Source organism: Hemitrygon akajei, chromosome 7 (genome assembly GCF_048418815.1).
Source record: "Hemitrygon akajei chromosome 7, sHemAka1.3, whole genome shotgun sequence".
NCBI classification, from domain to species: Eukaryota; Metazoa; Chordata; class Chondrichthyes; order Myliobatiformes; family Dasyatidae; genus Hemitrygon; species Hemitrygon akajei.
In genome coordinates, this window is record NC_133130.1 from 22,936,769 (window position 1) to 22,962,307 (window position 25,539).

Consider the following 25,539-nt stretch of genomic DNA (forward strand, 5'->3'; position numbering starts at 1 on the left):
GGATGGAAGCCAGAGCCTTAAGTCAAGTCAAGTCAAGTCACTTTTATTGTCATTTCGACCCTAACTGCTGGTACAGTACATAGTAAAAATGAGACAACATTTTTCAGGACCATGGTGTTACATGACACAGTATAAAAACTAGACTGAACTACGTAAAAAAAAACAACACAGAGAAAGCTACACTAGACAACAGACCTACACAGGACTGCATAAAGTGCACAAAAACAGTGCAGGCGTTACAATAAATAATAAACAGGACAATAGGGCAAGGTGTCAGTCCAGGCTCTGGGTATTGAGGAGTCTGATAGTTTGGGGAAAGAAACTGTTACATAGTCTGGTTGTGAGAGCCCGAATGCTTTGAAGCCTTTTCCCAGATGGCAGGAGGGAGAAGAGTTTTATAAGGGGTGCGTGTGGTCCTTCATAATGCTGTTTGCTTTGCGGATGCAGTGTGTAGTGTAAATGTCCGTGATGGCGGGAAGAGAGACCCCGATGATCTTCTCAACTGACCTCACTATCCGCTGCAGGGTCTTGCGATCCGAGATGGTGCAATTTCCGAACCAGGTAGTGATGCTGCTTCTCAGGATGCTCTCAGTACAACCCCTGTGGAATGTGATGAGGATGGGGGGGGGTGGGAGATGGACTTCCCTCAACCTTCGCAGAAAGTAGAGGCACTGCTGGGCTTTCTTTGCTATGGTTTGCTCAAGCAAGAACAAGAAATGAATGAGGATTTCTCGAAGCATGGTTCTCTACATTAACAAACACATTGACATAGATCCAGTATAGGAACCCTGACGGAGAAAAGAGAAACAATGATGTCAACAATCAACAAATTGCCGGTAATCTCGGTATCTAGACAGCAAAGCAAACTCTTCCAAGAATCCTCCCTCAAAGCTAACCAATCAGAATCTTCTACTGCCAAACTGTTTGCTGTTTTGAAACAGCCACCCAGATCACGATGTCTGATCAATATCCATTTGGACCCCAGGGGAGTATGTAAGCTGGCCTTCTGAAGGGACTTCACACTGTTGATGGCTTCTTAATTGGAGCCGAAACGTCTGAAGACATTTTGCCAAGATCGGCGATCAGCCAAACTTCCAGGATCTCTTGTGTTTATCAATCCCAAATGTTGTATTTCATGTCAGAGGCAGTATTTTACACAGCGAGTGGTTAGTGAGTGGAATGCTCTGCCAGGGTTTCTGGTAGAGACAAGTACTTTAGGGATATGTAAGAGACTCTTAGGTAGGCACATGGATGAAAGAAAAATATAAAGATTTATGTTAATTTAAGGATCAGCTTTACTTGTCACATGCACATAAAAGCATACAGTGAAATGCTTTTACACCAACGAGCGACACAGTCCGAGGATGTGCCAGGGGACGCCTGCAAGTGTCGCTGTGCTTCCTATGCCAATGTAGTATGCCCGCAATTTAATTACCCAAACTAAAAGAATATTAGCAGATCTTCAAATAGGACACCGAGTCAAGGATTGCCTTAAATTTCCTAAAAGATTTATTCTTGCCACCTGCTTGGCACTGGCATAGTATATTTAGTGCTGGCAGCAATGTCTTATTCTCTCACGGGAGAGGGATCTGCTGGCAAACATTTCTTGCCCTTCTGTAATTCCCGTTGAACTTTTTAAGGAGGTATGTTGCTGTGGGCCTGGAGTTCTGTAAAGGGTAAGGGCAGCAAATTTCCACTTCTAGTTGGTGACAGTATACTAGGTGGGTTTTTTTTGGCCAGTCCAGCCATTTCACAACCATGATTAATGATTTTGTTCCAGCTTTATTAAATTAATTGAATTCAAAGTCAGCATTTCTTGGTCACTCAGTTTAATCCGTTTTAATATCAGTGACATTATATGCTACTGGATCCCATAGGATAAAAACTGCATTAATGTTCCCATCATTGCTTTTGTTCTGGACATCCAAGATGGCAATAAACCTTCGTCCTTTCACCTTTATGAATCTATATTTATTTGTTAATCTTCTAGAAAGTCCAGCTGTATAAAGATTGACATTATTTGTCACACGTACATGGAACTATCCAGTGAGTTGCCTAATTTTCACAGAAGAACAAATCAGCGAGGATTGTTCTGGGCAGCCTGAAATGTCGCCATGTTTCCAGCGCCAGCACAGCATGCCCACAGCTCACTAACCCTAATTTTATACCTTTCAGATGTGGGATGAAACTGAAATACTGGCAGAAGCCCATGGAGTCACGGGGAGAACGCACAAACTCCTGACAAACGACAGCGAGATTCGAACCCCCGATCTTACACCTGGTGCTGTGAAGCATTGAGCTAGTTGCTATGTTTTAGTGCCACCCAAAGTGTAGTAATATATTTGATTTTATTCTGAAAGTCTTGGTGCATATCAGTGGACTGTCAATGCCTGTAGCTGAGGCAAAGCTGTCACAGTACACAAAATGGAGGCTTTCCATTTCATTGCCATGTTATTTCTGGCTGTTGATGTGTGCATTGCAAGTAGAGGTTAACACTGAAATGTCCTCATTTGGATTAAGCAGGTGTCACTCTGTGTCTACAGATGAAGGAGCTGGGTATTATTATGTACAACTGTAGCTGCCTGGCTCTGGACCTGCACAAAGTGTTCTCCGTGTATTGGCAGCTGGAGTATCGAGACACAGTGCCCAAAATCTGGTCGAAGAAACTGTTCGCCATCTCCAGTAAGCATTCGCCTCTCAAGTTACAGCTGAACGAGGCTGAAGCTGAGGTCTACCTGGCTGTGAGTATAGTTTTGGCTTTTTTCCATTGAGGTGGGGTGAGACTAGAACTAGGTGTCATAGTTTAAGGGTGGATGGTGAAATATGTAGGGGGAGCTTGAGGGGGATCTTCTTCATTCAAAGGCTGCTGACGGAGTGGATCAAGCTGCCAGTGGAAGTGGGGGACACGGGTTCAACTGCAACATTTAAGACCATGAGATATAGGAGTAGTAGGCTATTTGGCCCATCGAGTCTGCTCCACCATTCAATCCTAGGCTGATCCACTTCATCCAGTCATCCCCACTCCCCTGCTTTCACCCTATACACTTTGATGCCCTGGCTAATCAAGAACCTATCTATCTATGCCTTAAATACACCCAATGACTTGGCCTGCACAGCCGCTCGTGGCAACAAATTTCACAGATTTACCACCCACTGACTGAAGTAATTTCTCTGCATCTCAGTTTTAAAAGGACGTCCTTCAATCCTGAAATTGTGTCCTCTTGTCCTAGAATCCCCTATCATGGGAAATAACTGTGCCATATCTAATCTGTTCAGGCCTTTTAACATTCAGAATGTTTCTATGAGATCCCCCCCCCAACCATTCTGCTGATCTCCAGGGAATACAGCCCAAGAGCTGCCAGACGTTCCTCGTACTGTAACCCTTTCATTGCTGGAATCATTCTCGTGCATCTTCTCTGAACCTTCTCCAACAGAAGTTTAACAGAAGTTTTGGTGGAAACATAGATAGGAGAATTATGCAGGGCTATGGTCCAGGTGAGGAGAGTTATGTAGGGCTGTGGTCCAGGTGAGGAGAGTTTGGGGGGGGGGAGGGTTGTCGAAACATTGACTCTTTATTGCTTTCCATAGGTGCTGCCAAACTGCTGGGTTCCTCCAGCGCTTTGTATGTATACATCTATTGTCTTTCCTATGTAGCTTCAATGGACAGAATTAGAATATCCTACACCCAATAATTAGTTTCCCTAACCACAACGCATCAGTTGGAAGTTCTCATTGTTGTAAATCTGTACCTCAGAATAATCCCAAATGTACGTTAGAAGCATTATTTACAGAGTGCAGCTGGGTTATCATTGGAGGTCAGGCTTCCATGTCCACTGGGTCAGGTAGTACTGGCTTAAATAGTGAAAGCCCCAAACCCTATTGCTCTGTCTTGCAAAGACAATGACCGAACACAAAGGCAATCACAGACTAAAGTGGGTTTGTCACTGGGGAAAAATCCCATTCATTGTTCTTCCACACACCTTAGTCAGCTGAAGATACCTGTGGGGTGCCTGCTGTACACTGGCTTCCATTTGACCTTGGTAGGTTGAGCTTCGGTCCAATCTCTGCATCAACATCATCATCATCATCAGGTGCCGTGCCCAGTTTGAGCTTTGACTGCCAAGGCCCACACACTCCTGTTTCAGGTCAAGTGGATCAATTCATTGGTATTCATTTCCAGTTCTCTGGCTGCTGTCTCCATCATCATTTGTCTTTGCCTTCCTTTTGCTTTCTTCCCTTCGATCTTTCCCATTCTAACCGTGCATTCTAACTCCTCTTTCCTAATCACATGTCCAATGAAGTTACGTTGCCTTTTCATGATCTCAGACATTATTTCTCTTTTTGTGCTTGCTCTGTTCATGACATCCTCATTAGATATTCATTTCGTCCATGATATTCTTTGCATCCTCCTCAAAATCCACATCTCTGCTGCTTCAGTTCGTTTCCTCATGTTACTAGATATTGTCCAACATTCTGAGTCATATAACATCACTGGATAAATGTAATTGTTACAGAAACCGTCAACAGATTGTCAACCACTAACCCAGATCTCGGGAAAAGCAGGGCTCCATTCAGGAGGCTGATGACGCGCTGCAACCAAACCCATCAGGAAGCTGCAGGGCTGATAACCCTCCTTCGCCTGAGGAAAACCAAAATGGAGGCTCCAAAGCTGCTCTCACAGAAGAAATCTATCCTAATTGGAACATGGAATGTGAGATCACTTTGGGAGACAGGTAGGTGCGCACAGGCAGTGAAGGAATTGAACCGATACCACCTCACACTCCTGGGCATGTGCGAAGCAAGGTGGAATACCTTTGGTGAGACCAAACCACAGACGGGAGAAACTCTGCTCTATTCCGGCAAAGAAAAAGAGGAAGACCCGCATGAGGCTGGTGTGGCCCTGATGTTGTCCAAAGAAGCAGCCAGAAGTTTGATAGAATGGGAACCAGTGTCCGACCGTATCATCACAGCCAGGTTCGAGTCCAGATTCCAGAAAGTATCCATTATCCTGTGCTACGCCCCAACTAACAACGCAGAGGAAGAAGAAAAAGATCTCTTCTACACCCAGCTTTAAGCAGTAGTTGGAAAGGTACCTAAGCAAGATATGTTGATCGTCATGGGAGATCTGAATGCCAAGGTAGGCAGCGATAACACTGGCAGGGAGAGAGAGATGGGCCAGAATGGTTTGGGGAATATGGATGAAAATGGAGAACTCCTTACCGACTTCTGTGCCTTAAACGAACTGACCATTGGAGGTACCCTCTTTCCCCACCGACACTGCCACAAGATAACCTGGGTCTTGCCTAACCATCAAACAGAGAACCAGATTGATCACGTCATAGTCTGCCAGCGCTGGAGAAGTTCATTGCAAGATGTGAGAGCCAAAAGAGGAGCAGATATTGGAGCTGACCACCATTTGGTTGTTGCAAAGCTGAAGATGAAGCTGTCAGCCAAGAAGAAGCAAACAGAACACGCGAATAAAGTTTGATGTTAGAAAACTACAGACGGAAGAGAACAAGAAAGATTTCCACATCGCCTTGCAAAACCGCTTTGGGGCTCTTCAAATAGAGAAACAAGATGAGAGAACAGCAGAACACGCCTGGATTACCTTCAAGCAGGCCACTGTAGGAGCCTGCGAAGAAGTACTGGAAAGACCATCAGTCAACAGTAAACCTTGGATCAGGGACGAGACATGGCAGAAGGTGGAGGAGAGGAAAAAGCTCAAACAGGAGTTGAATCAGGCCAGAACCCGGCAACAGAAACAAATCGCCGCTAACGGGTACAGTGTGATGGCCAAGGAGGTGAAGAAACAGCTCAGAAAGGACAAGAGGTCATACTTCAATGAAATAGCAGAGCAAGCAGAAACAGCAGCCAGCAAAGGGGACCTCAAGGCACTCTACACAACAACTAAACTTTTGAGAGGGAAGAAAAGCAATTTCAACAGACCTGTTAGAGACAAGACAGGCCATCTGCTCACTTTGGTTGAAGATCAGCTGGCGAGATGGAAGGAACACTTCCAGGAAGTATTGAATAGACCACCACCACAGAACCCACCTGACCTGGAGCCTGGAGACCCACTCACATCAATATAGGTGAAATCACCAAGCAAGAAATTCGAAAAGCCTTGAAATGAAAAGCCTGAAGAATGGTAAGGCTGCTGGAGAAGACAACATTCCTGCAGAAGCATTGAAAGAGGGTGGAGAGGTTATGGTGGACCATTTGCATATACTGCTGAATTTGATATGGAGAACAGGAGAGATCCCATCAGATTGGAAGAAGGGCCTCCTTGTGAAGCTGCCAAAATCTGGAGATCTTTCACTGTGTGGCAAGTGGAGGGGGATCACCTTGTTGTCCATTCCTAGCAAAGTTCTCACCAGGGTCATCTTGGAGCGGATGAAAGACGCCATTGACCAGAGACTTAGAGATGAGCAGGCAGGGTTCAGGAAAGAGAGATTATGCATTGATCAGATAGCTACACTTAGAGTCATTGTGGAGCAGACAATAGAATGGCAAACTCCACTAGATGTGTGTTTTATTGATTTTGAGAAGGCATTTGACAGCCTGGACAGAAAGTCAATGTGGAGCATCTTACGACACTATGGTGTACCGGAAGAGATGGTGAATATCATCAAGCAGCTTTATGATGGCTTCTCATGCAGGGTCATCCACGATGGGAGACTGTCCGAAGAGTTCCTGGTCACTACTGGAGTCAGACAGGGATGCCTGCTGTCGCCTCTACTTTTTCTTGTGGTACTCAACTGGGCTACAAGAACAGCCTATGCTGGCTCAGAGAAAGGCATCCAGTGGACGTTAACAGGGAAATTGGAAGACCTGGCATTTGCAGATGATCCCACTCTTCCCTCACACCGGCTTCAAGATATGCAGAAGAAAGTAGATTCCTTGGGAGAGACCTCACAGCGTGTAGGCCTTAAGATCAGTCAGGAGAAGACCAAAGTTCTACGCATTAATAACAAACAAGAGGAGCCATTACGGATTGAAGGACAAATAGTTGAAGATGTAGACAAATTCACCTACCTCGGAAGCAAAATCAGTAAATCAGGAGGTACAGATGAGGACATCAGAGCAAGGATCGGAAAAGCCCAACATGCCTTCACAACCCTGCGACCTGTTTGGAGATCTACGGCCATCTCTGTCAAAACTAAGCTCCGTATATTCAGCTCCAATGTGAAAGCCATCCTGCTATATGGATCCGAAACATGGAGAATCACTAACACCAGCTGCAACAGGATCCAGACCTTTCTCAACAAATGCCTCCGGCAGATCCTCCGCCTCGAGTGGTACGACGGAGTGTCAAACCTAGACCTATGGAAGAGAGCAAACCAAGAGCCCATTGTATTCCAGATAAGGAGCAGGAAGTGGAGATGGGTCGGCCACACCTTGAGGAAGAGCCAGTCGAATGTCACTCGACAATCACTCGAATGGAATCCACAAGGGAAGAGAAGAAGAGGTCGCCCAAAGCAAACCTGGAGGCGTAGGCTTTTGGATGAACTGAAAGCCGCCGGCCAAACTTGGGAGACTGCAAAAACATCTGCTAGAGATCGCAGAAAGTGGAGGACTTTTGTTGAGGCCCTATGCTCCATAAGGAGCGAAAAGGATTAAAGTAAGTAAGGATAAATGTAACATTTCAGTACTCTGAGGCGGGTTGTCATGCCTAGTTTAGTGTTGGTCAGTATACTCTTCATTCTCGTAAATTGTCTTTTGTCATCCCTGTTCTTCTTTTGATGTCCATGTTGCACCTGCCATCTGATGTCATCCAGCTTCCTGAGTAGCAAAAGTGAGATACAAGCTGAAATGGGTAAAGAACAATGTGGTTTTGTGAAAGACAAAGGTACAAGAAATGTGATATTGATGTTAAGGATACTATCAAATGAGCTATTCAAGTGCAAAAAGATTTTGTATTTTCTACATGGGGGGATTAACGCACGCTTGCGTGCGCGCGCACTCATTTCTCTCTCCCCCCACCCGCCCCCCCCTTGTGTGAGACTATTAGCCAAAGATGCTTGTTTCCAAAATGGACCCAAAAACACAGGTGAGGTGAGTCAGCATGGCACCTAAGGCATTGCTCATACTTTAGGCAAAGTTCAAATAAAAGAATGAAACCTAGCCAAAGTGGGTATCGATATTTGACATTCTCTTACAACTTTACAGCCCACCTATTAAATCACACTTTTTCTTTCCCATTAGACTTCTCCAAAACTCCTGTGCCCCAACGGTCGCACCACAGACATCGATGCTGTTCTCGGTGTTATTGCCAGTGCTCGGAGATTTATACATGTAGCTGTCATGGATTTTCTGCCTCTTGTCAACAACACCAAAGTTCAGAGGTTAGTAACTCACTTTCAGCTGGTGACACACTATTGAATATTCTCTGTAAATTTGCATTTGGCTTTGTTAATATTTCTTTAGATTGCTTGCACTGTTGCTAAGTCATGAGGTTCTGAGTTTAATTGACATTTGGTGATGAATTAGGGGCTGGTGAAGTTAAAGAATGTTTGAATCTGTATCAGGTTTATTATCACTGACTTGTACGGTGCTGTGCAAAAGTCTTAGGCACCTGCACAGTAAATAGCTAGGGTGCTTAAGACATTTGCACAGTACTGTAATAATTTTATGTATTGCACTGCACTGCTGCTGCTAAAAAAAAACAAATTTATTGACGTGTGAGTGATGATAAACCTGGTTCTGATATGGGTCTGTATTGTGGACTGAGAGTGGGAAAGGGATAGGGAGAGGGGAATCATGGCTGGGAAAAGGGGAAGGGAAAGAGGATAGAGTGGGAAACACCAGAAAGACATTCTGTAATGATCAATACACCAATAGTTTGGAATCAAAAGAGCTTACCTGGTGTCTCAGGACTGGGCATGTCTGCAACTGCACCAACCCTCCCCTACCTGCACCCGCCCACAGCGCTCCACCCTCGCCATTCCCAACATCCTTTGCTCCCGCCAGATTTACAAACTCGCTCTCCACTCCACATTGACAAATACAGCGCTGTGCGAAAGTCTTGGGCAGCTGAGCTATATATTGTGCCTAAGACTTCTGCACAGTTACTGGATGTCATGAAATGTTGTTGTTACCAGTAGTACAATGCAAAGGCATAAATATTACTTTGAATTACTAAATTAGTAAGTAGTACATAACAAAAGGAGTAACAAAGTAGTGTTCATGCGTTCATGGACCATTTGGAAATCTGATGACAAAGGGATAGAAGCTTTTCCTAAATCGTTGATTGTGAGTATTTGGGCTCCTGTACCTTCTCTCTGGTGGTAGTACTGAGAGAAGAGGGCTTGTCCTGGATAGTGAGGGTCCTTAATCAAAATTCAAAGGAAATATGTTATTGAAGTACGTACATGTCACCATACATAACCCTGAGATTCGTTTTCCTGCGGACCTTCTCAGTAAATACAAGAAAAACACTGGAGTCAACAGGATGGACAAACAACCGATGTGCAAAAGATGACAAAACTGTGCAGCTGCAAAAAGAAAGAAAAAATTAAGTAATAAATATCGAGAACATGAGGTGAAGAATCCTTGAAAGTGAGTCTGTAGATTTTGGGAACAGTTCTGTGATGGGATGAGTGAAGTTTTCCCTTCTGGTTTAAGAGCCAGGTGGATAATAAGTGTTGCTGAACCTGCTGGTGTGTGGGTCCTGAGCCTCCAGTACCCCGTTCCTGAAGGCAGCAGGGAGAAGAGTGCATGGCCTAGATAGTGGGGGCTCTTGATGGTGGATGTAATATCATCCGTGGAAAGAATCGAAGCAGGATAATAACTCCTGGCCCATTCAGTGCATGGATGGACTTCTCTAGACCTCTGAATTGAACTTGATAGTTTAATGGTCCATCACTGTTCACATACAAAGGAATGGACACTTGGGTTATTTGATGGCATTCTATAGGCAAGCCCCATTGTCAGGTAATTTCTTCAAAAGAGGGCTAGAGGAGGTAGGCTGAGTGGAGGTTGATGAACTAAACAGAATTTACCATATAAGACTGACTGTGGTGAATCTAACACAAATGTGTTATACATTTTACATCCACTATGCCCCAACCACACTTCAGCAACTTGGCAACATGAATCCAGATACTGTTTATATCCCAGCCTCAACAAATCAATACAATTTATGCATTTGGCAGCTCTGAAATGACTTGTTGATGCTCCGTGCTATTGTAAACAAATTAATTCTGATAATGATGGCTGCATACAGAACATGAAGATAGAAGTCAGATTACTTAATCACTAATCAAAACTACTTAGAGAGTCATTAGCAGGATTGTTTTCCAATTCTGGAAGGATTGATGAGGTTAACATTAAAATCTTCAGCCCATATTACTGGTGTGTAATATTGGTCATTTTTGAGATTTTTTTGGACTTCTTGCAGAATGCAAAGAAACTAGCTTCATGAATGATAATGTATTGACTGCAGTGTGCAGTCAGGTCACGTCTCCAAAATAAGCTGGTGCCAGACTACAGTCACTTTCACAGTGGAGAGCAATCACACTGGGCCATAATGGTTTCTTGTTTGTGATAGACCACTTGCAGCTGAACAGAAATTTAATTTCAGACTACTTGTATCACATTGGAATTTGGAGAAACAAGAAATTAACTTTTATTGAATATATTGTGTTTAATTGCATTAATAGTGCTAATACTTTGCAATAGTTCAACAAAGCTAAAAATGTTTTGTTGATGATTTTCATTTGTACTCAGTGTCTGAGGCTTTTTGCTTAAGTGTCCAACAATAATCAGCCAGTATTGATGGATTCCAGTTGCCCTGGTACCATTTCTCCATGACTGCAATGTCCTGGTGAAACCTTTCACCGTGCTTGTCACTGACAGCATCAAGATTTGCAGGGAAGAAGTCTAAATAGGAATGCAGAGAATGAATCTTTACTGACATGTTGCACTTCATGGTTCGGTATGCTTGAAGCATGTTGTCAGCCCACTGTGTGTAGTTTGGTGCTCTGTAGTTGCCAAGAAATTTTTCATCAACATCCTTGAATGCTGTCCATGCAATTTTCTCTGGTCCCACTAGAAGTTCTTCAAATTGCCTGCCATCGATGTCCTGTTTGACTTGTGGACCAATAGAAATGTCTTCCTTAATTTTGGCATCAGATATTCTGACTTGAATTATGAATTTTTAAAAAACCACAAATATAGGCAATTTAAAAAAACAGTGCGCGATAGGGAAACTCCGTGGTGATTTTCACGATCAGCAGCCTAAAATCCATAAGATACACCCAAAAGTAAAACCTTTGTTATCCAGTGTTATTAGTCATAACTTTTAATGGAATATTTTCTACAACCTGAATGGTTTGATTCTCATTCCTTATAAAGGTGGAGTATTCATTTAGCAGTGAGATCACACCTGCTGAAATCCTAATCATTCAGCCTCAGAGGAAGTTTTGATTACCTTGTACAAAGTATTGATCCAGACACCCCCACTTTTTTTCGGTTGATCTAGTGTTCAGTTTGATGCACTATTCTTTGATTTGTGAAATGTAATTAGATTTGTCAGCAGCCCCATGTACTGAAAATAGATCTTTTATTTCACCCCGTGTGTGTAATTAGAATTCGATACTCTTGCAGATGGTAGCAAGAAATTTACCTACAGCTAAAGATGTAAATTAGGTTGAAAGAGTACAGAGAAAATTTATAAGCACGTTGCCATGTTTGGAGGACCTGAGTTATAAGGAAAGATTGAATAGGTTAGGACTTTATTCCTTAGAACATAGAAGGTTGAGAGGAGAGTTGATAGAGGTATACAAAACTATCAGGGATATAGATCGGGTAAATGGAAGCAGGCTGTTTCCACTGAGGAGTTTAAGGAGAAAATGAGGGGAAACTTCTTCACTCAGCAGATCATGCAAGTGTGGAACAAGCTGCTAGCACATGTGGTTCATGTGAGCTCGATATCAATGTTTGAGAGAAGTTTGAGCAGGTACAGGGACTATCAGGATATGAGGTGGAGAGGTATTGTCCTGGTGCAGGTTGATGGGAGTAGGCCGTTTAAATGGTTCAGCAAAGACTGAATGGGCTGAAGGGTCTGGTTCTGTGCTGTACTTTTCTATGTCTGTGTGACTCCTGTGCTGTGAATGGATCTGCTGTATGTAATCCAGAACAGTGTCTTTACACGTGTGTACAGTTCTGGACACTAGGATTAGATTTGTGCACAGACTTCTAACAGTAAATCCAATCACAGAGGTTCAGACCATAAGAAAAAAATTATTACTGAAGCACTGAAGATCACAAAGGTGGTGTATTGATTTCGGCTTAAGATTGTCACATGTACTTGGACACAGTTAAAAAATAGTTAGTTTTGCAAGTCATGCATATAGGTTATTTCAAAATATAATTACTTTGAGGTAGTGCACAGGAAAGGAAATAATGCAATGCAGAGTGTCATGTTAAGGTTGCAGTTACAGGAAGACAATAAGATGATGATGAAGATGATGATGAGGACAAGTGCCCATCTTCAGTGTACAAGAGCTCCATTCAAGAGTTTCATAGCAGTGACATAGAAATTATTTGAAGGAAATACGGTGAAGGTAGACAGGACAAGGGAGAGCACAGCCACAATGGGGTGCAGATCCTTCTGCTTACTGATAAAGGAATCGGAAGATATTGATTATGACAAGATCCTTCCACGGAGTGTTTCTTGACCTGAATGTTTCTAATTATTTTGTTTTTCCAGAATTTTTGATTGCTGCCAGCAGGAATATTTGGGAATCGATTGATTTATAGGGCAAGATGTTTTTCAAGAGTTTCCTGGAAAAAAGGAAGTTGGGGTTAGGAAGTCCACATCAATAAAAACTGTACCTAAGCAGATAGGCACCTCCTCGATGGACAAGAGAAGTGCCTGGGCATCTGAAGAGTTTGAGTGTCCATCATGAGCTGTGGGTCAGAGTGGTTAGCACTCTCACCTGAGTCAGAAGGAGGAGATTTCAACTATCCAAGCAGACCCTTCCGTCCAACCCTGAGTGCATGTGCTCTGTTCGGTTAAATGAAGACCCCTCATGCAAACATAAAAGGCTACTTCTCTAGGGAGGGGGGGAAGATTTAAAACAATCCTGAAGTGAATGTACTGTACGTGGAAAGAGCTGCCAGGAGATGTGGCAGGGATGGGTACAATTTCAACCTTTAAAATGCATTGGAGAGGTACAGTACATGAATAGAAAAAGGTTTAGAGGGAAATGGGCCAAATGCAGGCAAGTGGGACTGGCTTGCGTAGGCACTTCGGTTGGCATGGACAATTTGGACTGAAGGGCCTGCTTCAATGTTGGATAACTATACCTGGCACCGTTTTAAAGAGCAGATGGATAATTTCCATACTGGTAAAAGTATTGCCATCGTGTAAATAGGGAGGAAATTTGAGAATTAAACCAGGTGAAGTTTTATATTTGCAAATCAGAACGTTATGAAGCATAGAGATAAAGCTGTGGGTGATGGAATTCTGACCTTTCCTTTCTGGGCATTGGAGGTCAAACAAATGGGAAGGGCAGGAGAGCCTGGATAATCAAACTCAGGCACAGTTTTCTCCCACTGTTAATAGAATCACATCTGCCTCCCAGTGGTGCTGCCATGTTCTCTAAATCCTGAATTCTACCACCTGCATTACTGTCACCGTAGCATTTCTTTTGCCCTCCCCATCACTGAGCACATCTACATGAAGTATTGTTGCTGGAAAGCAGCATCCATCATCAGGGACCCCCACTGCCTCGGACGTGCTCTCTTCTCACTGCTGCCATCAGGAAGAAGGTGTGGGAGCCTCAAGACTCACACCATCAGGTTCATGTACAATTACTCCCCTCAACCATCAGGCTCTTGAATCAAAGGGGATAACTTCACCCGTCCCTTCATTGAAATGTTCCCACAACCTGTATAGATTCACTTTCAGGACCCTCCATCTCATGTTCTTGATATTTATTATTTATTTATTATTATCTTTTTAGATTTTGTATTTGTGCAGTTTGTGTCCTTTGTACAGTGGCTGTACGCTAAAGTTGGTGCAGTCTTTCATTGATTCTATTATGGTTATTATTCTATCATGGATTTACTGACTATGCCCATAAGAAAATGAATCTCAGGGTTGTATAGGGTGACATATCTGTATGTAATTTGATAATACATTTATGGTGAACTTTAGGGTTATTATTTTCATTCTCATACCTTTCACTGTTCCATTGATCTTGTGTTCATCACTGTATTTTTGCTGTGTATATATATATGTACTGTTCACTCCACGTGCTTCACGTGAGCAAGGTATTTTATTGCACCCTGGAGTACATGACGATAAACTGATGGGAATCTGCTGTCAGTAACGTTTTGTTGAGTTGTAGCAGTGTGTCCTGTAGCCATGGTGGTGGACGGAATGAATGGAATCGTGTTGTACAGCATGAAAACAGGCCCTTCGGCCTTCCGGTCCATTCTGAACAAAATTCCATCTGTGCTAATCCCATTGCCTGCATTTGGCCCACATCCCTCGAAACCTGTCCATGCTTTTTAAATGTCTCAACCACTTCCTCTGGCTGCTCATTCCATAAACTGACCACCATCTAGGTGAAAAGGTTGCCCCTCAGGTTCCTACTAAACCTCTCTCCTCTCACCTTAAACCTATAAACTCTAGTTATTGATTCCACAACTCTGGGGGGAAAAGACTATGGATATTTGCCCTACATATACCCCTCATAATTTATTTAATTATTTATTGACATAAGCACAGAATAGGCCCATTGGCACTTTGAACCGCACTGCCCAGCAATCTCCCACCTCCCCTAGCCTAATCATGGGATAATTTACAATGACCAATTGACCTGTCAACCACTACTTCTTTGGACTGTGAGAGGAAACCGGAGCATCTGGAGAAAACCCACATGGTCACGGAGAGAACAGCAAACTCTTTACAGGCAGCGGGCGGAATTGAACCCGGGTTGCCGGCATTGTAAAGCGTTGTGCCAATCGCTACGCTCCCATGCCGCCCTCTAAGATTTCATACACCTCTAAAAGATTCTATACACTGCTCATTTTCCTAGGCTTTAATGGAAGAAGTCTGAAATTGCTCAATTTTTTTCCCTTAACTCATCATATACTATCTTGAGATTCTTTTTCAAGGTAGTATATGGTTCCCTAAGGCTGTCATAACTGGCTCGGTAATGGGGACAAGCTCCCACTACCTATTAAATACTCCCAATGGCACGCATCTCAAATAGCCTCTGACAACCAAGTCCAGCTCCTGACCTTTACGTGTGGCTTAGCTACTAAGCTCAGCAGGACCATTTCTACTGACAGAAGAAAGGGCAAAAGTGAGTTACTGGCCCCTTAAATCCAGTCGCTTCAGGCAGATGGGGCTCATCAGCTGTGACTGGAGGCTCATTTAGGAGAAGGAAAATCCTGATTTCAACCCCCCTGCTGCCTTATGGCTATCTCCACTCATGGGGAAGGCTTTGAGAGTAAACCCCGAGGAAAAATTCAGAGCTGGGGTCCCTATGGCAGTCCTACATTGAGTTCAGTACTGACTGGCAACTCCTGCAACACTGTTGGAGCCAAACTATGTCGGTCTCGGCCGTTCTTTTGGATTCATCAGCTGCGTGGAGAGGGAGAGCCCGCTAGATGGTCTCCATACGTACTGTCCCAGCTTGTGTGTGTGACCACTAGGACACGACATCCATGGTCAACCCTGACCAACGGAGAGCCTCATATAAACTTTGATAATAAATTTACTTTGAACTTTGACTCAGGTCATAAAAAATCTCTGCTCTTTGTCCTGCTGAATGGCATCATTGCTGTAGCAAGGTGACCAAAACTGAATACAAAACTCCACCTGCAGCCTCACCAACATCTTGTACAACTGTGAACTTTACATCCCAATTTCAGTGCCCTGATTGATGAAGGCCAGCATGTAAAATGTCTTCTGCACCTCTCTGTCTGCCCTTGAGAACTCCTTCAGGAAAATTCATGTACTTGTATGAAGTGATTGTTGTTTAATGGGGCAATTGTCCCCATGGCTAGCATGAAGCTTCTAGAATATTGTCGGAGCTGCTCTCAGTTATAAGTTCAAAGTACATTTATTATCAAAATATGTATACTTTATGCAACCTTGAGATTGTCTCCCTACAGGCAGCCACAAAACAAAGAAACCCAATAGAACCCATTAAGAAAAAATAGAAGAGTGTCAAGCACCCAGTGTGCAGGGAGGAAGGAAAAAACAAATTGTTCAAACAATAAGAGTAAGCAAATAGCATTCAGAACTGGTGCTCGTGAAAGCGAGTCCTCTGATACGAAGACAGGCAGCTTCGGGAACAGTTTTAATTCACCGAGGAGCTGAGTACACCCTGGGGAGGAGCAAGCTCAACCAGTCTGTCCCTCGCCTCTGGCCCTCACACACTGACCTTTTCGGTCTTGCCCGACGCTGAAATCGACCAAACCTTGGGTTGTTCCTCACTCTCAGGCCCAGGCCCGATGCTCAGACTCGCTCTTAGAATGTACGCACCCAGGCTAATGGAGAAGACTCATTTGTGCTGCTGGTTTGCTCATTACCTGAGTGGAAACGCATTGGAAAGGTTGGTTGGATACCCAGCCTCTGAAGCATTTTTGTTGCCACGTAATTTATATCCCTGTTTATTAAACTTACAGTTAATGGTGACCTGAAGAACACTGACGGCAAGGGATGCTGATTCGCTGTAATTAAGTCCTCAGTTTTAACGGCTCAGATAAAACTGAGGATTTACTTACAAGAGATCAGTATCCCTTACATGCTGGGATCTGTTCTAAACTGATTAAAATCCCTGGTTGGATGGATTCCGTTATTAGATTTTCTACATTTCACTTATTTTATTCAGCGTGGAAGTGCAAAGACTGCCAGTGAATGTCCTTCCCTGTTCTCTGGAGAAATCTCTCCTGGGCTAGTAATACTAACTCTTCATAGGTGTCACAACAAAAGGACATAGTTAAATACAGCTTCATGTACTCGCCAACAGCTGTGGCCATTAATGGTTTCACTACTGATGCCAACAAATAAATAATGCAAAAGAATTCAGTATTACCTTACCCAAGCTTTTTGTTATTCCCTATCACTCCTGTATGAAGACGTACAGTGTGAAGAGTGTTTGATGGCTCTCGGCCTTTACTCGCTGGAGTCTAGAAGAATGAAAGGGGATCTCGTTGAAACCTGTCAAATATTGAAAGGCCTAGATAGAGTGTGGATGAGGAGAGGATGTTTCCTACAGTGGGAGAGTCTAGGACTAGAGAGCACAGCTTCAGAATAGAAGGATGTCCCTTTAGAACAGAGAAGAGGAGGAATTGCTTTAGGTGGTGAATCTGTAGAACTCATTGCCTCAGGCAGCTGTGGAGGCCAGGTGATTGGGCATATTTAAAGTGGAGGTTGATAGGTTCCTGATCAGTAATGGTGAGGGTGGAATACTGTGAGAGGGGTGTGGACCAGGTGGCGGAGAAGGAGCGGGAGGCGGTGTGGGTGCAGACACACACAGCCCTGAGACACCAGGTATGGTCGTTTGATTACAAATAATTGGTTTATTGATCATTATAGAACGTCTCTCTGGTGCTTCCTACTCCCTCCCATCTCCCTTTTCCCTTTTCCCAACCATGATCCTCCTCTCCCATTCTCACAATAGAGACCCATATCACAGGAGGTGTCGGAGCATTTTGTATGTGATACCCATATCAGGATAAGGTTTATCTCCACTCACGTATGTCATGAAATTGTTTTTGTGTGGCTTCAGTACAGTGCAATACATAAAATTACTATAGTACTGTGGAAGAGTCTTATGCACCTTAGCAATTTATATGTTCCTAAGAGTTCTGCACGGTGCTATATGTTCTCAGGAAGGTTTGAACTTGCTGCCCTCCATTTCCCCCACCTATCTCTCGAGCTCCATGCTGCTGGCTAAAATGGCAGAACTGATTGTAATCCAGTCCATTGTGCAGGAGTCACTTGGGATCAGGTTTGAACCTGGTGTTAAATGGTACCTCATTGACTGTGTTTGCATTATGCAGTGAGGACCTTTCACAAACCCAGGGCTTATCAGTTTACTGTGGGTACAACAGGACTTGATTTGCAACACACAACCGCTGGGGTGAACATTTGAGAGCAGATCAGCCAGTCCCTGGGAATGTCAGTGGCAGTTAAGGCTAGAGCAACACGCACAAAGACCACAGTTAAGATTATGGCCTAGCTGCTCCTGATCACGCTCCCCTGTTGTCCAGCCCCCAAGCACACCTCTTCAAGGCAGCAAAAGTAAACCATGCATTAAGCGATTTAGAACACTGAACATACAGTTTTGCTGCTGCAAAAAAAATCATGACATTTGTTTCAGGGATTCAGATTTTTGGATAATTTGGACCTCTTCTTGGGCAGATGGGACCTGTACAAAAGAGACAGGTTGCACTTGAATCTGAGGGGGACCAATATTCTTGCGGGCAGGTTTACTAGAGCTGTTGGGAGTGGTTTAAACTAATAGGGGAGTGGTGATAGGAACCAGTATGATGGAGCTGAAGATGAGCCAACAGGTTTACAAGTAGATGATGGGTGTAACATGAATGTAAGGAAGGACAAGCCAGTGATTTGGTACAAATACAGGCAGAGCAAAGTGTTAAATTATACCAGAGAGGCAAAGAATGCAGGACTGAAGGTGCTGTACTTAAATGCACGTAGCATGCGGAATAAGGCCAACAAACTCGTGGCACAATTAGAGATTGGTCGGTATGGCGTTGTGGGCATCACTGAGTCATGGCTCAAAGGCCATAGTTGGGAGTTTAACATCGAAGGATATACTTTGTATCAAAAGGACAGGCAGAAGGCATAGGCCTTGGTTGGCTCTGTTGCTAAGAGATGGAATTACATCTTTAGAAAGAGATGACATAAGGTCAGAGAATGTTGAATCTTTGTGGGTGTTAAGAAATTGCAAGGGGAAAAAAACAATTATGGGAATCATATATAGGCCTCCAAATAGTAGCCAAGATGAGGGTTAAGATTGTAAAGGGAGCTGGAAAAGGCATGTAATAAGGATAATGACACAATTGTAATGGGAGATCGAAGCACGACTGCGCAGGCGCGTGGACGTCAGCGAGTTTGACCGGTGGGAAGCATTTAAAAGAAGACAGTTTTTTCCTCAGCGGTTTGATCGAGCCACGACTGCGCAAGCGTGTGGACATCAGGGAGTTTGAACGGCGGGAAGGATTTAAAAGAAGACAGTTTTACAGAGTGGGTTTCAGAGGAGTGAGTGACGGAGTAGAGGGAGACAGAGTAAGAGGGTTTTGGTTCAACAGGGCTTCAGCGATAACGGTTCGAGGCGAGGTAAGCTACTTGTGAGGAATAGGAAGTACGACTGTGAGGCTGGTGTTCTGTACTGGGTGTCAGATGTGGGATGACCGGGAGACTCCCAGCCTCCTGGACGGTCACATCTGCGCCGGGTGCGTCGAGCTGTAGCTCCTGAGGGACCGCGTTAGGGAACTGGAGAAGCAGCTCGATGACCTTCATCTGGTCAAGGAAAGTGAGGAGATGATAAAAAGGAGCTATAGGCAAGTAGACACACCGGGGCTTCGGGAGACAGTTAAGTGGGTAATCGTCAGGAGAGGGAAGGGAAAGAGTCAGATACTAGAGAGTACCCCTGTGGCTGTCCCCCTTAGCAATAAGTACCCCTGTTTGAGTACTGTTGTGGGGGATGACCTACTTGGGGGAAGCAATAGTGGCTGCACCTCTGGCACAGAGCCCGCCAACCTCTGATCTCGCCTCTTGCTACCAACAGCTTCCCGATTAGTATTAACTTACTTTTAATAATACTCACATTACAACAGTAGTAATCTTGGGATTTCTGCCTGTGCCATGCAACAGTGAGGTGGAGGATAAGTGTGGCTGAGGGATTGGAGCAGGGGGCAGGGATTCAGATGTCTAGATCATTCGGACCTCTTTTGGGGCAGGTGTGACCTGTACAAGAAGGACGGGCTGCACTTGAATCCCAGGGGGACCAATATCCTGGCGGGGAGATTTGTAAAAGCTACTGGGGAGAATTTAAACTTGGATTGCTGGGGTTGGGAACCGAACTGAAGAGATGGAGGAAGGGGCTGTTGGCTCACAATAGAGAAAGCTTAGAGACAGTGTGAGAGGGAGGATAGGCAGGTGATAGAGGAAGGGACGTGCCCAGACCGATGGTTTGAGATGTGTCTATTTTAATGCAAGAAGCATCATGAACAAAGTGGATGAGCTTAGAGCGTGGATCAGTACTTGGAGCTATGATATTGTGGCCATTACAGAGACTTGGATGGCTCAGGGGCAGGAATAGTTACATAGAGTGCCAGGCTTTAGATGTTTCAGAAGGGACAGGGAGGGAGGCAAAAGAGGTGGGGGCATGGCACTGTTGATCAGAGATAGTGTCATGGCTACAGAAAAGGAGGAATTCATGGAGGGATTGTCTACTGAATCTTTGTGGGTGGAAGTTAGAAATAGGAGGTCAATAACTCTGCTAGGTTTTTTTTTATAGACCACCCAGTAGTAACAGGGACATCAAAGAGCAGATGAGGAGACAGATACTGGAGAGGTGTAATAATGACAGGGTTGTCTTGGTGGGAGATTTTAATTTCCTAAATATTGATTGGCATGTCCCTAGAGTGAGGGGTTTAGATGGGGTGGGGTTTGTTAGCTGCGTTGAGGAAGATTTCCTGACACAATATGTAGATAAGCCAACAAGAGGAGAGGCTGTACTTGATTTGTTATTGGGAAATGAACCTGGTCAGGTGTCAGGTCTCTCAGTGGGAGAGCATTTTGGAGATAGTGATCATAATTCTGTCTCCTTTACCATAGCATTGGAGAGGGATAGGAACAGACAAGTTAGGAAAGTGTTCAATTGGAGTAAGGGGAAATATGAAGCTATCAGGCAGAAACTTGGAAGTATAAATTGGGAACAGATGTTCTCAGGGAAATGTATTGCAGAAATGTGGCAAATGTTCAAGGGATATTGGCGTGACATTCTGCATAGGTACGTTTCAGTGGGACAGGGAAAGGATGGTAAGGTACAGGAACCATGGTGTATAAGGGCTGTTGAAAATCTAGCCAAGAAGAAAAGAAAAGATAACGAACAGTTCAAAAAACCAGATAATGATAGAGACCTAGAAAATTAAATGCTAGCAGGAAGGAATTTAAGAATGAAATTAGGAGAGCCGGAAGGGGCCATGAGAAGGTCTTGGTGAGCAGGATTAAGGAAAACCCCAAGGCATTCTACAAGTATGTGAAGAGCAAGAGGATAAGATGAGAGAGAATAGGACCAATCAAATGTGACAGTGGAAAAGCGTGTATGGAACCGGAGGAGATAGCAGAGACACTTAATGAATACTTCGCTTCAGTATTCACTACAGAAAAGAATCTTAGTGATTGTAGGGATGACTTACAGTGGACTGAAAAGCTTGAGCATATAGACATTAAGAAAGAGGATGTGCTGGAGTTTTTGGAAACCATCAAGTTGCGTAAGTCTCTGAGACTGGACGAGATATACCCCAGGCTACTGTGGGAGGTGAGGGAAGAGATTGCTGAGCCTCTGGCGATGATCTTTGCATCATCAATGAGGATGGGAGAGGTTCCGGAGGACTGGAGGGTTGCAGTTGTTGTTCCCTTATTCAAGAAAAGGAGTAGAGATAGCCCAGGAAATTATAGACCAGTGAGTCTTACTTCAGTGGTTGGTAAATTGACGGAGAAGATCCTGAGAGGCAGCGCTTATGAACATTGGGAGAGGCATAATATGATTAGGAATAGTCAGCATGGCTTTGTCAAAGGCAGGTTGTACCTTACGAGCCTGATTGAACTTTTTGAGGATGTGACTAAGCACATTGATGAAGGTAAAGCATTAGATATAGTGTATATGGATTTCAGTGATTCATTTGACCCCATGCAAGGCTTTTTGAGAAAGTAAGGAGGCATGGGATCCAAGGGGACTTTGCTTTGTGGATCCAGAGCTGGCTTGTCCACAGAAGACAAAGAATGGTTGTAGATGGGTCATATTCTGCATGGAGGTTGGTCACCAGTGGAGTGCCTCAGGGATCTGTTCTGGGATCCTTCTCTTTGTGATTTTTATAAATGACCTGGATGAGGAAGTGGAGGGATTGGTTAGTAAATTTGCTGATGACACAAAGGTTGGGAGTATTGTGGATAGTGTGGAGGGCTGTCAGAGGTTACAGTAGGATATTGATACGATGCAAAACTGGGCTGAGAAGTGGCAGATGGAGCTCAACCCAGATGAGTGTGAAGTGGTGCAGTTTGGTAGGTCAAATATGTTGGCAGAATATAGTAATAATGCTAAGACTCTTGGCAGTGTGGAGGATCAGAGGGATCTTGGGGTCTGAGTCCATAGGACACTCAAAGCTGCAGATTGACTCTGGTTAAAAACCATACAGTGCATAGGCCTTCATCAATCATGGGATTGGGTTTAGGAGCTGAGAGGTAATGTTGCAGCAATTTAGGACGCTGGTCAGACCCCACAGAATACTGTGCTTAGTTCTGGTCGCCTCACGACAGGAAGGATGTGGAAGCCATAGAAAGGGTGTAGAGGAGATTTACAAGGATGTTGCCTGGATTGGGGAGCATGCCTTATGAGAATAGGTTGAATGAACTTGGCCTTTTTTTCTTGGAGTGACGGAGGATGAGAGGTGCTGATAGAGGTGTACAAGATGATGAGAGGCATTGATCATGTGGATAGTCAGAGGCTTTTTCCCAGGGCTGAAATGGCTAGCACGAGAGAACACAGTGCTCTGTGTCAGGGGCAAGTTTTTTTTATGCAGAGAGTGGTGAGTGCATGGAATGGGCTGCTGGCAACGGTGGTGGAGGCGGATATGATAGGGTCTTTCAAGAGACTCCTGGTCATGTACATGGAGCTCAGAAAAATAGAGGGCTATGGGTAACCCTTGGTAATCGGACATGTTCGGCACAGCTTTGTGGGCTGAAGGGCCTGTATTGTGCTGTAGGTTTTCTACGTTTCTAAGTTCTCAAATGGCAGGGGTAGGCAACTGTGGCTGACGAAGGATGACATAAAAGCCAAGGAAAGGGCAGAAAAGGGAGCAAATGTGAATGGGAAGCTTTTAAAATCCAACAAAAGGGAACTAAAAATCTATAAGAAGGGAAAAGGTGAAATATGATGGCAGACTAGCCAATAATATAAAGTAGGATACTAAAAGTTCCTTCAGTTATATAAAAAGTAAAAGGGAGATGTGAGCTGATTATTAGACGACTGGAAAATTATGCTGAGGTAGTAATGGGGGAAAAAAAAAAGGCAGATGAACTTAATAGGTACTTTGCTTCAGTCTTCACTGTGGAAGACACTATCAGTGTGCCAGGAGTCCCTGGGGGTCAGGGAGGAGGAGTGAGTGCCTTTGGAAAATGTACTAGGCAGACTCAAAGGTCTTAAAGTGGGTGTGTCACTGGACCAGATGAAATTCATCGAAGAGTCCTGAGAGAGGTTACTGAAGAGATATTGGATGTATTGGTCATGATCTTTCGTTCTGGCACAGTCCTGGAGGGATGGAAAATTGCAAATATCACTCTACTCTTTAAGAAGGGAGGAAGGCAGAAGAGAGGAATGTTAAGACTCCTGGCAGTGTGGAGGATCAGTGAGATCTTGGGGTCCATGTCCATAGGGCACTCAAAGCTACTGCACAGGTTCATAATATTGTTAAGAAGGTCTATCAACCATGGGATTGAGTTTAAGAGCCATGAGGTAATGTTAAAGCTATTTCAGACCTTAGTTAGACCCCACTTGGAGTACTGTGTTCAGGCCTGGTACAAGGATGTGGATACTATAGAGAGAGTGCAGAGGAGATTTACAAAGGTGTTGCCTGGATTGGAGAGCATGCCTTATGAAAATAGTTTGAGTGTTGAGTGAACTTAGCCTTTTCTCCTTGGAGCAATGGAGGATGAGAGGTGACCTGATAAAGGTGTGTAGAATGAAAGGCATTGATTGTGTGGATAGCCAGTGGCATTTTCCCGGGCTGAAATGGCTAACATGAGGTGGCATAGTTTTAAGGTGCTTGCAAGTAGGTACAGAGGAGATGTCGGGGCAAGTTTTTTTACACGGAGTGTTGTGAGTGCGTGGAATGGGCTGCCAGCGACGGTGGTGGAGGTGGACAGATAGGGTTTTTTAAGAGACTCTTAGATTGATACCTGGAGCTTAGTAAAATAGAGGACTATGTGGTAGGGAATTCTAGGCGGTATCTAGAGTAGGTTACCTGGTCGGCACAACATTGTGGGTCGAAGGGCCTGTAATGTGCTGTAGATTTCTATGTTCTGTGTTCTAAAGGAAATTATAGGCCAGTTAGCCTTACCTCAGTGGTTGGGAGAATGTTGGAGTCCATTATTAAGGATGAGATTTCAAAGGACGACCGTTCAGAACAGAGGTAAGGAGGAATTTTTTCAGTCAGAGAGTGAAATCTCTCTGTGGAATGCTCTGCTACAGATTGCAGTGAAGACCAAGTCCATCGGTATATTTAAGGCGAAAGTTGATTGTTTCCTGATCTGTCAGGGCATCAAAGGTGAGAAGGCAGGTGTATGGGGTTGAGTGGGATCTGGGTTCAGCTATGATGGAATGGTGGAGCAGACTTGATGGGCTGATTGGCCTAATTCCGCTTCTGTGTCTTATGGACATATGTGAGTGATGATAAATCTGATTCTGATATGGGTCTCTATTGTGGACTGAGACTAGGAAGAGGGCAGAGAGAGAGAGAGAGAGAGAAATTAGGGTTGGGAAATGGGGACGGGAGAGGGGAGAGAGTGGGAAGCACTAGAGAGACATTCTGTAATGATCAATAAACCAGTTGTTTGAAATCAAATGACATTGCCTGGTCTCTCAGGGCTGTGTATGTCTGCACCCATGCCAACCCTGCCCCTGGCACTCCTTATCTGCCACCTGCCCCACACACCTCATGCAGTGCTCCACCCTCCCCCTTCCCAACATCCCTTGCTCCCGCCAGGTTTACACACTCACTCTCTGTTCTACATTAAGAAATACAGTACTGTGCAAAACTCTTAGGCACCCTAGCCATACACATGTGTCTAGGACCTTTGCACGGTACTGTAGAACACCTGAGCAGTTAAGGCCTTTCAGTGCACGATGTTTATGAGGCATAGATTTAGTGGATAGCTGGAGACTTTTTCCCAAGGCAGAAGTGCAGATGTGACGAATAAGAGGGTGGAGATCATTTTAAGATGATTGGAGGAGGGTATAGGAGGGGTGTCGGGGTAATACATTTTTTTGTACAGAGAGTGGTGGGTGCATGGAACACCCTGCCAGGGGTGGTGGTAGAAACAGATACATTAGGGATGTTTAAGAGATGTTTAAATAGACATATGGATGATAGAAGCACAAGAGATTCTGCAGATGTTGTAAATCCAGAGTAACACATACAAAAGACTGTTGGAACTCAGCAGGTCAGGCAGCATCTATGGTAAGGAATAAAAAGTCGACGTTTCAGGCTGAGACACATCAACAGGACCAGAAAGGAAGGGAGAAGAGGAGGGAGAGGGGAAGG

The 25,539-nt window shown here is 44.2% G+C and overlaps 1 protein-coding gene across 1 annotated transcript in view; it reads left to right on the forward strand.

Annotated features, from left to right (window-relative positions):
* The window catches only part of LOC140730289 (inactive phospholipase D5-like), a 168,183-nt gene that overhangs the window by 72,337 nt on the left and 70,307 nt on the right, over positions 1-25,539 (forward strand). The window contains exons 6-7 of the mRNA XM_073050499.1: positions 2,544-2,741; positions 8,206-8,345. Of these exons, the coding sequence (XP_072906600.1) occupies positions 2,544-2,741; positions 8,206-8,345 (338 nt within the window). The remainder of the gene's footprint in view (positions 1-2,543; positions 2,742-8,205; positions 8,346-25,539) is intronic.